The sequence below is a fragment of the Fusarium graminearum genome, chromosome 1, assembly GCF_000240135.3.
Source record: "Fusarium graminearum PH-1 chromosome 1, whole genome shotgun sequence".
In the NCBI taxonomy this organism is placed as follows: Eukaryota; Fungi; Ascomycota; class Sordariomycetes; order Hypocreales; family Nectriaceae; genus Fusarium; species Fusarium graminearum.
The window spans coordinates 267,331-281,123 of record NC_026474.1 but is presented as its reverse complement, the minus strand read 5'-3'; the positions used below and the strand labels follow the sequence as shown (position 1 = coordinate 281,123).

The following is a 13,793-nucleotide window of genomic DNA, read 5'->3' as shown; positions in this document are numbered from 1 at the left end:
GAGAAGATCGTCCGGCAAAGGACTGCCGAGTATAGCAAGGATCAAGGAGAGGGTCGACTAGCCTACTGTTTCCCCCATGATCTATTTATACTCTTTATTATCTTGATAGATACTAAAAAGTATATCTTATCAATCCTATCTAGCATTTAGAATGACACATGCACCAATTGAAGGAGGTTTGATACTCACCATGGTGTCATGGAAGGACTTGCGAGAGAGACGCAGCTACCAGCCTCTTTCACCTGTCATCAAGAGCAGAACAAGAACAAGGCATGGCTAATGAACTTGCCAAATGCCAATGAGCCTTTCACAAGAACGGTCAGACTGAACAAATGGGTAAATGACATTACATCACCTGGTACCACTGATATCTAAACAGCGTTGTCAAAATGACGGATGGTTGAATAACATAACCCTTCACCGACAGGGCTAGCAGACCAAAATCAGGGACGATATTCACCTTCTCCGACGACACTCATGTAGGGCAAAACCTGGTGATTTGGACGAGCATATCTTGAATGGCTTCAGTAATACGGGCAATGGTTAGCGCATCAAAAAGTAACTAATAAATATGTTGATGGCTTTTTGGGAATGCCGCAACAGGTAGAGGGCCTTCGAAGCCTTGGAATTGGTCGCGCGCGTTAATATGGAGTCGACTTTAATTCATCAAGTTGGGCAAACCTACCACTCTATTGCCAAGCCAAAACTTCACTGGAAAGGCAGGGCAAGCCATTATTCTGCGCTATCCGTATATTCATTGGGTTAATGCTATTTTGATAGTGTTCCCAAGATGGAAAACGCTAACTCGAAAAGATGAGACTGTTGAAGTATGTACTACATTGTAGAGGATGAAAATAGCTTTATCAGAGTACACTAGACGTCGCAAGTTTACTCTACGCTTCAGGACGAGACATCAAGTCATTATTTAACGTAAGAAGTCGTGAAATTCATTCAATACTATTCTTTCTAGCCTACTTATGCTTCCACATCACCACAATTCCCCTCTTCTGCCCTAGTTATCCATTCATCTAAGCCTTTAGTTCAGTCTGCTCCACAGCATACTGGGCCTCGTGGAACGAATCAATCTGGTAAGAGCTAAACTTGCGAGCAGAAACACCCTTGGCAAACATAACATCAAGCTCCTCAAAGGTTCGGTTGCGGGTTTCCGGAAGACGGAAGTAACCCCAAACGAAGACGAGGAATGCAGTGCTTCCCCAGACAAAGCCGGTGTAGCCCTTGAGGTTCCACTCGGTAGGGTTCATGAAGTACGGCTGAAGGACACCGGCGATGACAGCCATGATAGCGTAACCGTTACGGGCCAGGCAGATGGTCTTCTGGCGAAGTCGGGTGGAACCAATCTCAGCTGGGAGAGCCCAACCAAGCTGACCGGCGGAGAGCTGAAAGACGAAGGTCCAGATGAGGGTCAGGACAGCTTGAGTCATGCCGATCTTGTCGTTCTCGGTTCGAGTGTTGAGGATTCCAATGATGAAGAGAATGATGCCCATGGTGAACATACCATAGAGGTAGGCTGTTCGTCGACCAACATAGGGCATGACACAGATCCAGGACAGGATTGTAGCGAAAAGAGCCATTCCGTTACCACCAACATTGAGGTAATAGGTCGTGGTTGAGCCAAGTCCAACTTGCTGGAAGAAGTATGTGGAGTTGTATGCAAAGTACAGACCCGATAGGATCTGACCAGCGAAACAAACAATCGCGATCTCGGTTCGTCGAAGCTCAAAGCCCTTGAAGCAATCCCAGTATGAAGTACCGACCGAAAGCTTCTCTTCGAGGTTGTTGGTATAGACAATGAGGCCAAGAGCATCGCGGAGTTCTTCGTCGGTGGCACTGGGTCGGAGGCGTCGCAGGTTCTTAAGGGCACCTTCGTGGTCTCCCATTCGGACGAGATGCCAGGGTGTGTCGGGAGCGAAGCAGAGCGTTGGGATCAGGATAACAGGCCAGAACCACTGAAGAGCAAAGGGGATTCTGTATGCCCAGGGTGCTGGTGTGTTGACAAGACCAGCCATGACTCCAGCTGAGATGAGTTGACCGATGATGAAGCACATGTTGGTCCAACTAGTCATGTAGACGCGAAGAGACATGGGCAAGACCTCTGAGGCATACGCAGGAGCAGTGGTAGCGAAGACACCCCAGGGAAGACCGCAGAGGAGCTGGCCCACGAGAAGTACAGTGGTGTTGGGCGCAAAGAAGGTGATGAAGATGAAGGCGGTAAGGGCAATCAATGAACCAATGAGGACCTTGATGTGGCCGAACTTGGTAACAAGCAATCCATTGAGCAGTGTGCCAAAGAAGGCACCGACACCAGCACCATTGCCAAGTCCAGCCTGCCAGGGAGCAGAAAGCTGGTAGTTGTTTGTCTCTTCATTCCAGTGGCCGTACTTTTTAGCGAAAGCCGGGTAAGCGTAGAAGTTGGAAAGCAGATTGGTATCGTAGCCTTCCATTACGACACACATGGAGACGACAAGACACCAAAAGACGGTCCATGGGTATTTTCGAACGGCTTGGAGAGGAGGGAGGTTATGTTCGGCTTCGGCGCCAAGACGGGCTTGATCAGTGGTGTCGTTGACGCCTTTGCTGGCAACTCGGGCTTCGACATCGTAGCTCTCGGCGTGTGAGACCGATGCATCGAGGATTTCCTTGCCCATCCTGATTGTGATAGATCGAGTTGTAGAGATTGTGAGACAAGAGAATGAGATGCAGATGCTGATGATGATCCTGGCTTGATCGGTGTCGCATCCGTGAGGTTATATAATGGGAACTCTTAGCTCTCAGATCGGATATACTTCCCAATAAACTGTTTCCTCCCTTCTCGTCCCCATGGGGTATGCATGTTCGCCCCATGGGGAGGTGGCAGTCGTCCGACTTGACTCGTTGAGAATCCGAAAATTACCCCATGTGGACTAGACTACTCGACCTTCCCAAAGAAAAGCTTAGCCCTGTACTTGATGTAACGATATTCTCATTGGTACCGTAAACGAACTAACTAGAATCCAGTGGGTACCCCTCTTCGCTGCTTTGTTCGGACCGAGAACAGCAGGTGGTAGAATGAGAATGAAAAAACAAGGTGACTGCATAAGCTCTGGATCAGCCGACTATATCTCCATTGAGTCAAAACAGTTGCCCCGGTCTGGCGGGACTACGATGGCTACCTCTATCCAGGAAAAGCGCGGCCAGGTCTGCGATAATTGCCGGTTCCGCAAGGTCAAGTGTGATCGTGGTCTGCCCTGCAAGAATTGCCACCTCGGAGATCTCCGTTGTCAATATCGTCACAGCATTCGAAGAAAAGGGCCAAAGCAAGGCCAAGGGAGACGACAGGCCCAGCTCCGACAGGGTCTTGAAACAGTTGATGCATATCAATTCAGGATCGTGACGCCGGGGGATCAACCGAGTGCAGCACAGCCGAGCAAAAGTGAGCCAGCATCCCAGACACAAACCGAGGTCCAAACGCAGTCACCATCGCGTCTCAACCTTCAGTCTCTTTCAGCACCACAAGATGTGAATCTAGAAGACACGGCTCTTTACATCGGACCAGAGATACCGACGTTATCCAATGACTCCATCTTCGAAACCGAGGACCTCTGCAAACGCATGTCTCAATCCCTCGCCGCTCACATTCAGCTCTTCCAGAGATTTCTCTACCCGATCATGCCCGTGGTCGACGACGACATTCTTGCCGACGCATCCAGACTAGGCCAACTCCCACCATCACGGTATGCTCTCATACTTGCCATAAGTGCCGCGACGCGGATGCAACTACGACTGGATAAACGCGTTGACGGTTCCGACAATGACCTCAACGCGGAAATTCCACCTGAACCACGACTGGATGGAGACATTCTAGTCAGTCTTGCCGAGAATTCTCTTCGGCAGTACAGCGTTATTGATGACACGACCCTTGACTCCGTTCTCGCCTCATTTTTCCTCTTTGCAAGCTACGGGAACCTCGACGACTCTCGTCATGCTTGGTACTACCTCAATCAGAGCATCACTCTTGCTCAAGCGCTTGACTTGACGCGGGAATCGGGCTACCATGGATTGCCTGATGAAGAGAGAGAAAAGAGACGGCGAGTATTTTGGCTTTTATTTGTAACAGAAAGGTAGATTTCCATCATGTCTTGGCCTCTTACAAAATTAACTCCAGTCTCTAGGACATTCGCTTTACAGCATCGAAGATCAGTCATGCTACGAAGCACCGTCAACAAACCCCAAGTCGTTGACTCGAACTGCCCAGTAGTCATGCATGATTTTATAAACCACATCAGCCTCTTCGAATCGCTTCCATACTCGCTATATGAATGGCAACCCGAGAACGACGACAGACGATTCGAAGATTTAAAGCTTGTCCACACCATAAACGAAAAGCTCTGCAAGGTCAAACCAGAGCAATCAATTATCGAAAGTCAACGATTCGACACCCTTATAACGCAGCAGTGGCTTCGCATATCTATGTGGCGCATTGCATTTGGACAGAATCCGTCTTCTGCATCTGGATTTGGGCTCTTGCTTCCGCTTGCTCTTCCGATGGATGCAGGGAAGATCATCATGTCAGCTTTGGGGTCTGTGGGGACCAAGTCTAAAGACTGTCATGGCATTGGAATGGTAAGATACACGTTCATTTACCAATCATTTCTAACATTATCTCTAGGAACAAAAGCTTTTTGATGTCGGAGTGAGTCTTGCCGACACAGCTCAACTACCAGGTTGGACATGCAACGCTCTAGATAACGGCCCTCGTGATTTGCTCTCCGTAGTCATCCATGCTTTATCCACCGTTCGAGGATCACAATCCCACCTACTACCGAATCTTCTCCGGCACTCAGAAGCACTGTTTTCTCTTTCAGATCCAAGCGCACATATTGATCTTCAATGGGATATGCTGGACGAGGAAAATTGCAAGTTGGATGCGATCGTGGAGGAGATCTCGGAAGGAAGTGAAGAATTTGCTGAGCCGGTGCCTTGGGCACCAGAGACTGGTCTTGACTTGTTGGATTTAAGCACTCCTACTGTGACGAGTACGTGGAGTGAGGCATCGATCGCATGTGAGCAGTTTGATCCCGAAATTGGTCTGTCTTTTGATTGAGTCTATTTTCTAGAGTAAAATTAATATAATCCCTATTTTAATGAAAAGCTGCATCATTTCTCATTGTGCCTTTTGTGTTCTGTATCTATATCTCGTACCTTTGCTATCAACAATTTGATCAAATGCAATGCCCTGTTTTTTAAACACGCTCCAAAAGAACAACCTTGCTATCATAGTCAGTACCGAATCGATACTGAATACCACCGTTCATCAATGTTGCTCCAGAATAAATATCACCACCATCAAGCTTGTATCTCGCATTCGGGTCAAGGCCTGCAAGGCGAAGCAGAGGGAAGTTGGAAACGGTAGTTGACATCAATTGGAAGGCAAAGAGGACAGCTTCGCTTCCATCTTCCGAAACAAAGATTGCTGCAGGGAAGTTGGACTTTTCAGGCAGCACAAGACGCCACATGTCACCACTGATGATGATAGGGTTGATCCTCTCAGCCAGCGCAATGAGTTCTGGGATCTGCTTCTTGTCTTCCTCGGGTGTGTGGTCCGGGTCAAGTTCAAACCCAAAGGAGCCTCCCATCATGGCGACATGAGCTCGGAAGCGCATTGGGATGGAACGTCCTGTTACGTCGTTCGGGGAAGAACACACATGCGCTCCCATGGTTGACGGTGGGTACACCAACGATGTACCAAACTGGATGTGAACGCGATCGTAGGCATCCATATTGTCGGATGTCCAGACCTGTGGGAAATATTGTAGGATGCCAGGATCGAATCGACCGCCGCCGGAAGCACAACCTTCCCAGAGAACATGGGGAAAGCGAGTCGTCAGCACGTCAAAGACATGGTAGATACCAAGCATGTAAGCGTGTTGGTTACCAGGTGTTGGACTTTCATGCATAGCTCGGTTATTGTCCCATTTGACGTAGGTGATGGGTGCTGAATCCAGGATCTTGGCCACTGAATCGATGATGTACTCCTGCACCTCGGGAAGTGCTACGTTGAGGACAAGCTGTTGACGAGTCTCGCTGCGTGTGTAGGTACCTGCGCTCAAAACCCACTCGGGGTGCTGTTCATAAAGCTCGGATTTCTGGTTGACCATCTCAGGCTCGACCCAAATGCCAAATTGAAGGTTCTCCTCCGACCCGGCAGCCTTGAGCTTGTTGACACTCTCAACAAGAGGACCCAAGCCATCGGGGAATCTCTTGGGATTTACGACCCAGTCGCCCAATCCAGCGTGGTCGTTGATACGAGGGTGCTTATCTCCAAACCACCCATCATCAAGCACAAAGAGCTTGGCGCCTAATTTAGCAGACTCTTGAGCGAGCTTGTAAATCGTCTTTTGGTCAAAGTTGAAGTAGAGACCTTCCCAGCTGTTGAGCAGGACTGGGCGAGTTTCGTTAACAAATTTGCTTCTGATGAGGTTGCGACGATAGAGACGGTGGAACTTTCGTGACATTTCGCCGATGCCGAGATTGGAAAAGATGGAAACACATTCTGGGGATTGGAGAGTCTCGCCGGAACGCAATGGCCAGGAGAGTTGGCATGGGTTTATGCCAATGACTGCTCGGGTTAATCCTTGGTGACTCTTTTCAACTTCGACGTTGAAAGAGCCGGTATAGACGAGAGAGAAGCCCCAAGCGTCGCCGTGAGACTCGGTTGTGGTTGGGTTGACCAAAGACAAGAATGGGTTATGGTAATGAGACGAGTAACCAGTCGTGCTTCCAAATCTGTGACTGTTAGCGAAGGAATGTCTGTGGGATTTTCTTTACTTACCCTTGCGTTCCATACTCGACCTTTCGGCGAGTCCTGCTGCATTCCCTTGTCCATTCTCCCCGGAGGTGCAACATATCATACTCGTCGTGGGGGAAATCAACGCTGAAGCTAGCCAGTTTCTCAACAACAATGACATCATCACTATTGTTGATAACTCTGACATTTCTGACAATAGCATCAGAGTTGGGAAAGATCGAATAAGACAGATCAGCTCCAACAGAACTCTGCTCATCGCATAGATGAATCACAAGCGTTGAAACACCATCGTCTGAGCCAAACGTACAAGGCAATTTCTCCAAAGCAGGCTTGCCTTTAGTAATTGTGTATGACTTGTACTTGAAATCACAGACCGTGAAGCCCTTTGCGTGCTTGATGTGCACAGCAGGGGTGCGAAAGTCTCCTCTGCCGAGGTCTGGAAACTCCCGGCGAAGATGGGCCTGCGTGGACCAGCCTCCGCCGTTGGATTGGATCTGGGCAATGGGGTTTTCTGTCACGCGGGAACCGAAATGGTCCAGAAGAAGGTCCCCGGTCGCTGAATCGACATGGAAGCGGTAGGAGACATTCTTGCCGTTGAGGGCGAATGATGTCCCATCGACCACGATTGCTAGAGATTGTTAGTTGAGGAGGTCTAGCGAGATTGCTACAGGGGACGCACGGTCGACTTTGGGGCTTGTTGTAAGGGTCATCCTGGTTTGTGAAGTGAAGACAGAAAACCGACGTTAAGAATACAAACAGACAACAAAGATGAATGTTTGAACCAAAATGAGGCTCTGTTTAAATATGTTGAATCGCGTAAGAGATAATTATCTATTATATTCCTGTTGTCTCTGTTCCCCGCCTGTTGAGGTAGAATTCCGAGCATTTCCCCATGGGGCTATTTGAGCTCTGATCGCGCGGGGGGCTGAGACATGTCCGACTTGGCTCTGACTGCAGCACTTTCTCTCCACCTTGACCAATCGCCTGATCTCCTCGGCGTTTGCCTAGACCGAGTTTAAATTCGATGGTGGTCTGCTGTTGAGGCATGACTAGCAACTGGCCTTGGTAAGGTTACCCTATCCATGGAGTGAAATTGACATATTTGTTATCATACAGGTTAACAAAGGCATGGAGACGTATTTGCAGTTATTTACAACTCAATTAATGCATAGCACATAACATTCTAGAATATATCTAGACTACTGTCCATCTAATGCATCGCCATGTCATCAACCTTCTTCTGCCCAATTGCATTGGCTCCAACCGGCGCATCAGGCCCATCAAAAATCTCTGCCACTTCCTCCAGAGAACGACCCTTGGTCTCAGGAAAGAAGAAGAAAATCAGTGTCAAATGAATGCCAATAGCAACACACCAAACAATGTAGTACTTCCACGAAATCGCCTCCATTGCAACAGGGTTCGCAAAAGCGTTGTACACACCCGCCAGATTACCTGTCAACTGGTAGAGCATGGACGCCTTTGCGCGAAGAGAATATGGTGTAGCCTCCATGATATATGTCGCGCCGATGGGGCTGATAGCGTGGTAGAAGAAGGAAAAGACAAAGATCATGGCTAGAACTGCACCGGCAAAACCAATGTGTTCAAAGTTCTCTTGCTGGTTGCGCGCAGAGCAGATTGTCCAGATGATATACGAAGCGCCCATACCTGACATACCAAGGAGGAAGAGAGAACGACGACCGAATTTATCAACCAGCGTCGCAAAGACAACAGCGGAGAGGAAACCCCACATCTGAAGACCGCCGTTCAAAAGTAGTTGCGTCTTGTGGTCGGTGATATTAATCGAGTTGAGCACTTTGGCAAGGTAGTATGAGGTGAGCGCGTTTCCAGACCATTGCAACATAGCGGGAATGTACAAGGCAAGGAAGAATCGATGCCAGTTACCACGAGAAGAAACCCACTCTGCCCATCGTGACTTTTGCTGGATTTTCTCAATCTCAAGAGTCGCAGTAATCTCAGCCATCTCGAAGCGAGCCAGTCTAGAGTTGGGATCTCCGTAACCGTGCCACTTGACCAAAATGTCCTGAGCTTCCTTGTATCGACCCTTGTAGATCAGCCAACGCGGTGATTCAGGCGCAAACATGACCAGAGAAGCCTGAATAACGGAGAAAGTAGCCTGCAAAAGACTGGGAAGACGCCATGCCCAAGAACTAGTCATTGTGAAACTGCCGTACGTGACCCAAGCAGCGATGATAGCACCAAGTGGCCAAGATACCATCATGAAAGACACGACCTTTCCTCGGTGTGTGGGATATGTAACTTCGGATAGTAAAGGTGGTGCGGCTGTTGAAACGATTCCTAGACCAAAGCCGATGATGAATCGGGACGCGACGAACATGCCGTAGTTGTAGGAGCAGGTCTGGACAATGGCACCGACGATGATGGTGAGTGAGCCCATGAGAATCGGAATTCGACGACCGAGCCAGTCGCAAAGCTGAGAGGAGATGAGGATCGAGATGAGGACACCACCGTTGGGACCAAAGGTCATGGCTCCAAGACGAGTTCCTTTGGGTTCACCGAAATATTCCTGCCATTGTGGGAGAGACTGTGCACCATTAAGCATGCCTGCTTCATTAGCACATTGTGGCTAATCTACTGAGGAGTTGTCATGGTATTCTTACTTGCATCGAACCCAGTGGCCGTCTGAGTTAACAGACCACTCAGAAGTAACAGATTGAGCTTCCACAGCGTCCAATCCGCGTACCATGGCGGGCGATCGGTTGGGATGACATCTTTGAGAACAAGACCCTGGAACTCATTCGCGTCAGCGTCTTGGATATGCGCCTCTTCAATTCCCTGTTTGGAAGCCATGTTGAACTTTGAACAGCAGAGAGATATCTCCAACTGGATACAAAACGCCGAACGTGATCTCCACAGTCTTTATATCTCTGGAGGTGTTTCTTTTTCGGTTGAGTTACCGAAGCGCTCGTACCAGAAGATCAGGAGATAATCTACCGCCCAAACCAAGATTTAGTACGCTAGAAGGGATTTACGCCGATGCCCGATGCATGGAGTTCCGCTCTTTACCCCAGATCTACCCCGGAGTCAAAGGCTTCAGAGCAAGATTTTGGCAATCAATTATCCTTGGGTCGGTTAGACTCGTTTTTCCCCGCACGAGCTTGTGGCGTCTCGGGGGAATCGGAGCCGATAAGTGATGCTTTTTGTGAGGGAAGTGGCCCGGGGTATTGATCGGGCGTGCTTGGTCCGGTGCGGTGATCTTTGTTGTCAATGTATACAATTAGGGAGGGAATGACAAAATGCGATCAAAACCACTATCGACGGAGTTTCTTTAACCTCCTATTGTAGACACTATATAAAGGAACTGGCAATTCATTAATTGTCACTGGTGTTGGCATGTAGGGTTAGATTTCCAGTGCATTTTGTTACATAAACAACCACCATTTCACTAAAAGTGAGAGAATGATTTGATGAGCATCTTAGATATTCGTCTTGAGTTATGTGTGTTTCACATAATAGATGAAGAAGCTTTAAATCTTCTTAAGTCGTCGAGCCTCAACCTGAATCGCCTCAGGTAACCACTCCTCCAAACTAGGACTCTCAGGCTTCCAACCCACGTACTTTCTCGCCCTCTTTGCATCACCACGACTATTCAATCCCCACGAAAGAGCCTGGAATCCAAGCTTCTCCTGCGCTTCATCCACATCAAGCACCTTTGTCTCATCACTATCAATCAGACCCTGCTTCTTAGCCTCCTTGGCAAGAAGAGTTGAGATAGCGCTCCACTTGTGTGTACCGTTTTCAGCGAAGAAGTAACCCTTTGGACCCCAGATCTCTTGCTCGTTCTCATTGTCGGAAGATGCTGCTCGTTGAGAAAGGAGGACGAACAGAGTTGATAGGTCGTGGACGTGGACATTGTCCCATTCTGTCTTTCCGGCACCGATGATGGGTCCAAATCCTTTCTCGAGTGTAGTTTCGGCCAAGCCTGGAATTTGTCGACTACGCTGGTTGATTGGTCCTCGGCCTGTTCCGTAGATTGTGGGAGGACACACAATAGCGACCTTGACAGCATCAGGGTTCTTTGCAGCCTCTTCTAGGACGATCTTATCAACGTCGCGGTGAAAGGCAGTATCAGGCAGAGATGTGACCTTGTCGACACCCTCCAAATCATCGTACGATTGCTCTGGAAGGGGTGCTTCGCCGTAGCGCTTGTTGTCTTGGTCATACCAGCAGAGAATTCCCGTACCGCTGACATGAATCCAATAGCCGGGGTTCGATGCAGAGTGTGTAGCCTGCAAGCCGGCTCCAATAGCGCGTGCTGCTCCAGCATGATCAGAGCTGTCAGCAGTATCTAAACGGTCAATTAGCAATGCGAATTTTGTAGTACAATTGAAGATAAACTCACGAATAACAATATCAGCCTCTGAAGCAGCCTTCTTGATAACGTCGGAGTCGTCTAGTGATCCAATGGCCAGCTTCACATCAGGATATTGTTTCTGGACATCCTTTCCCTTCTCTTCACTTCTGACGAGAATAGTGTACTTCCAGCTTGGCTGCGCTTTTGTCAATGCATAAAATGCGTCGCCGCCGATGAAACCGGTAGTACCAGTGCTGATCGATGTTAGAACATGAATGGTCAATTGAGTAAGAAGCTTACATGAAAACGTTCTTTGAGGTCATCTTGATTGAGGTGTTCTTTCGATTGCAGTCGTTAATAGTGGAAAGAGAAGCAAGAGACGTCTTATAACGTAGTATTTGCAGAAGTTCAGCGTATCTTGTAGAAACATCAACGACGTCAACACGTACAAATGACGTCGTGTCCTCTGAAGCCCCCGCCTTGGTCGATGACGCTTATCATTATAGATAAGATTTACTACACAGATAGACTACCACACTAACTATTGTGCTAGGATATCACAGTGCTATGGATAAGACCTTTTCCAGATGTTCTTTATGAGTGGTACGACATTTGATGCAGAAATGACAACAATCTCCTTCCCAATTAGGATTGCGCAAACGCCTCCCCCCAGAGCTTCCTGACATCGATTCTAAATGCTAGATCTGACCAAAGAAAGTCCCGCAGTATCTCGTATGTTGCATTCCATGACTTTAACCCACCATATCTATCGGACGTTACTGATCTCAACATGTCAATGTAACCTGAGCGTACAGGTCCACGCGGAGAGAACGCGCCTCCAATGTAGATAAGCCAGAGCAATAAATCTGCATGCTCGTCCCACACTGGATCTTTATATGTTTGTTGAATTTCACAGAGCAGCTGTGTAGATATGTTGGTCTACAAGGTTAGCATAACGGCACCATAGAGTCAGCTAAGTACTCACAGGAATTACCAAAGCGCACCACACCGTGCAGCATAACATGACAGAGCACAGATACGCCCCAAGATAGCAACATCTTGATATTTGTGTCTCCTTCGGAAGAGCTTCTAGCCGTGATTGTATAGATGCCGTCTGGCCATTGATGAACACCGCTGACACCACGCAATCGGCTGGTCGATAATCGTCGCGTATTCGTTCAAGAGCGTAGATATCTTCTAGTACTTCTATAAACTCGTCACTGAACAGATGAGACCGTATCTGTAAGCCCGGTGGTAGTTGCAAAAGATCTCTAGTAACAGAGTTTCTCTCCCACTCAAGCTCAGCGAAGGTCTTGTGGTTGAATATGCGCTTTGAACCAACCACGATTGAAGAATTCAGGTCCTGCCTGTTGCAGACATTAGTTGAAGGAAAGAGATGAAGTTCGGGGAGCTTACCAGAATATAGCACGCTTGATTCCCTCAGTTAGACGGGTGCCTGAAGTCTGGCATGTTGTGAGTAGAAGCTGTACAGCTCCCATGTGCATGTCTACTTGTGACACCGTCCCTAGTCTGGCCTGGTAAATTCACGTTAGCTACTCCACACGTAAGCCTTAAGTTCGAGTCTCTTGCCTCAACTCCAACTAACAGTAATATCGCGCCGATTGTCGACTCCGACACAGATTTGTTGTTCAAGGCCATTGTCTCACGGATATGATGGATGGCTTGGCCTCGGTAGATAAGACATTCCTTGTTAATGACGCCTCCGCTAGCTGCGAATGCTAAAGAAAGCATCACTGCATTCGACAAGGCAGGTTCAACCAGGCCAGACCGGAAAACTGAGTGGAAGTTCTGAAAGTCGAGGTCTTTGGAAACACTAAAGACTGGCTCCGGAGCTAGCCGGGCTTCATCTGTGTTTTGATTGTCAGTCAATGCTAGATCCTACATGCAAATGGATTGAGAGACTGACGATTATTAAGTAGATGTTGTAATCTTGCTCCTTTAATTGGAAGGCTATCGAATGGATCAATTGTGCTCGCGCCCAATGTAGTTGGTGGTGAGACTAAAGATTCGTCAGGGATTCCTTTGCGTATGGCTCGTTTTACACTCTTCCCACCCTTCACAGTGTGAATGCAAAAGTTCTCCATAGATGCTTGTTTGAGGTTCCGTTTATTCTGCAACGCTTGTTTCACCGCATGTGAACGCACGACTCGTCTCGTTGTCTTGCCATTCTGCTCGTTGGGAGTTTGGAAAGTAATGAATTGGAATTGCGACACTGCCAAGGTTAGACGAGAAATATACAATCACCATCTAACTTACTTTTTCTAAACAAAAACTTATCCAATTCTACAAGGCAGTGTGAAATGGGTTTAAAGAAGCTGCATTCGGGTTTTCAGGCATGTATCACAACGGTAAGACTGCCGTAGCTCAGAATCTCATCATACATCGACTCTGCTGATAAATCACAGCTTTAGCTTGCCCCACCGAGTCAGATTTAAGCTAGTCCCAGACAAGAAAAATCTTGTTTCCTGATTAGGAAGTATCTCATTACTGGATGTGGAATGATGGATTTCGCGATAGCCTCATATCCCCGCAAAGACGAGCGTCAATGATAGCAATCTCACGGTAAAATTTGAGCATATTTTCTGCAGTATTTCTAATCATGTCCTGAGGATAATTTGAGCGGTGGCGTTTGTC

The 13,793-nt window shown here is 48.0% G+C and overlaps 5 protein-coding genes across 5 annotated transcripts; 1 reads left to right on the top strand and 4 right to left on the bottom strand.

Moving 5' to 3' along the window:
• Positions 1–1,028: 1,028 nt before the first annotated feature.
• FGSG_00070 (uncharacterized protein) lies at positions 1,029–2,666 on the bottom strand (the record flags this gene model as incomplete). Its single annotated transcript, XM_011317364.1, has 1 exon — positions 1,029–2,666. The coding sequence occupies one exon, from the start codon at positions 2,664–2,666 to the stop codon at positions 1,029–1,031; it is 1,638 nt and encodes a 545-aa protein (XP_011315666.1).
• Positions 2,667–3,162: 496 nt separating this feature from the next.
• Positions 3,163–5,101, top strand: FGSG_00069 (uncharacterized protein; the record flags this gene model as incomplete). Its single annotated transcript, XM_011317363.1, has 3 exons — positions 3,163–4,118; positions 4,170–4,620; positions 4,667–5,101. 3 exons carry the CDS (start codon positions 3,163–3,165, stop codon positions 5,099–5,101), a joined length of 1,842 nt encoding a protein of 613 aa, XP_011315665.1.
• Positions 5,102–5,240: 139 nt separating this feature from the next.
• Positions 5,241–7,515, bottom strand: FGSG_00068 (alpha-galactosidase C precursor; the record flags this gene model as incomplete). Its single annotated transcript, XM_011317362.1, has 3 exons — positions 5,241–6,783; positions 6,830–7,433; positions 7,485–7,515. 3 exons carry the CDS (start codon positions 7,513–7,515, stop codon positions 5,241–5,243), a joined length of 2,178 nt encoding a protein of 725 aa, XP_011315664.1.
• A 500-nt stretch (positions 7,516–8,015) lies between these two features.
• FGSG_00067 (uncharacterized protein) lies at positions 8,016–9,634 on the bottom strand (the record flags this gene model as incomplete). The annotated part of the gene is made up of 2 exons (XM_011317361.1): positions 8,016–9,388; positions 9,445–9,634. The coding sequence occupies 2 exons, from the start codon at positions 9,632–9,634 to the stop codon at positions 8,016–8,018; spliced, it is 1,563 nt and encodes a 520-aa protein (XP_011315663.1).
• A 677-nt stretch (positions 9,635–10,311) lies between these two features.
• On the bottom strand, positions 10,312–11,461 carry FGSG_00066 (uncharacterized protein; the record flags this gene model as incomplete). Its single annotated transcript, XM_011317360.1, has 3 exons — positions 10,312–11,132; positions 11,187–11,392; positions 11,439–11,461. The coding sequence occupies 3 exons, from the start codon at positions 11,459–11,461 to the stop codon at positions 10,312–10,314; spliced, it is 1,050 nt and encodes a 349-aa protein (XP_011315662.1).
• Between the last annotated feature and the right edge of the window lie 2,332 nt (positions 11,462–13,793).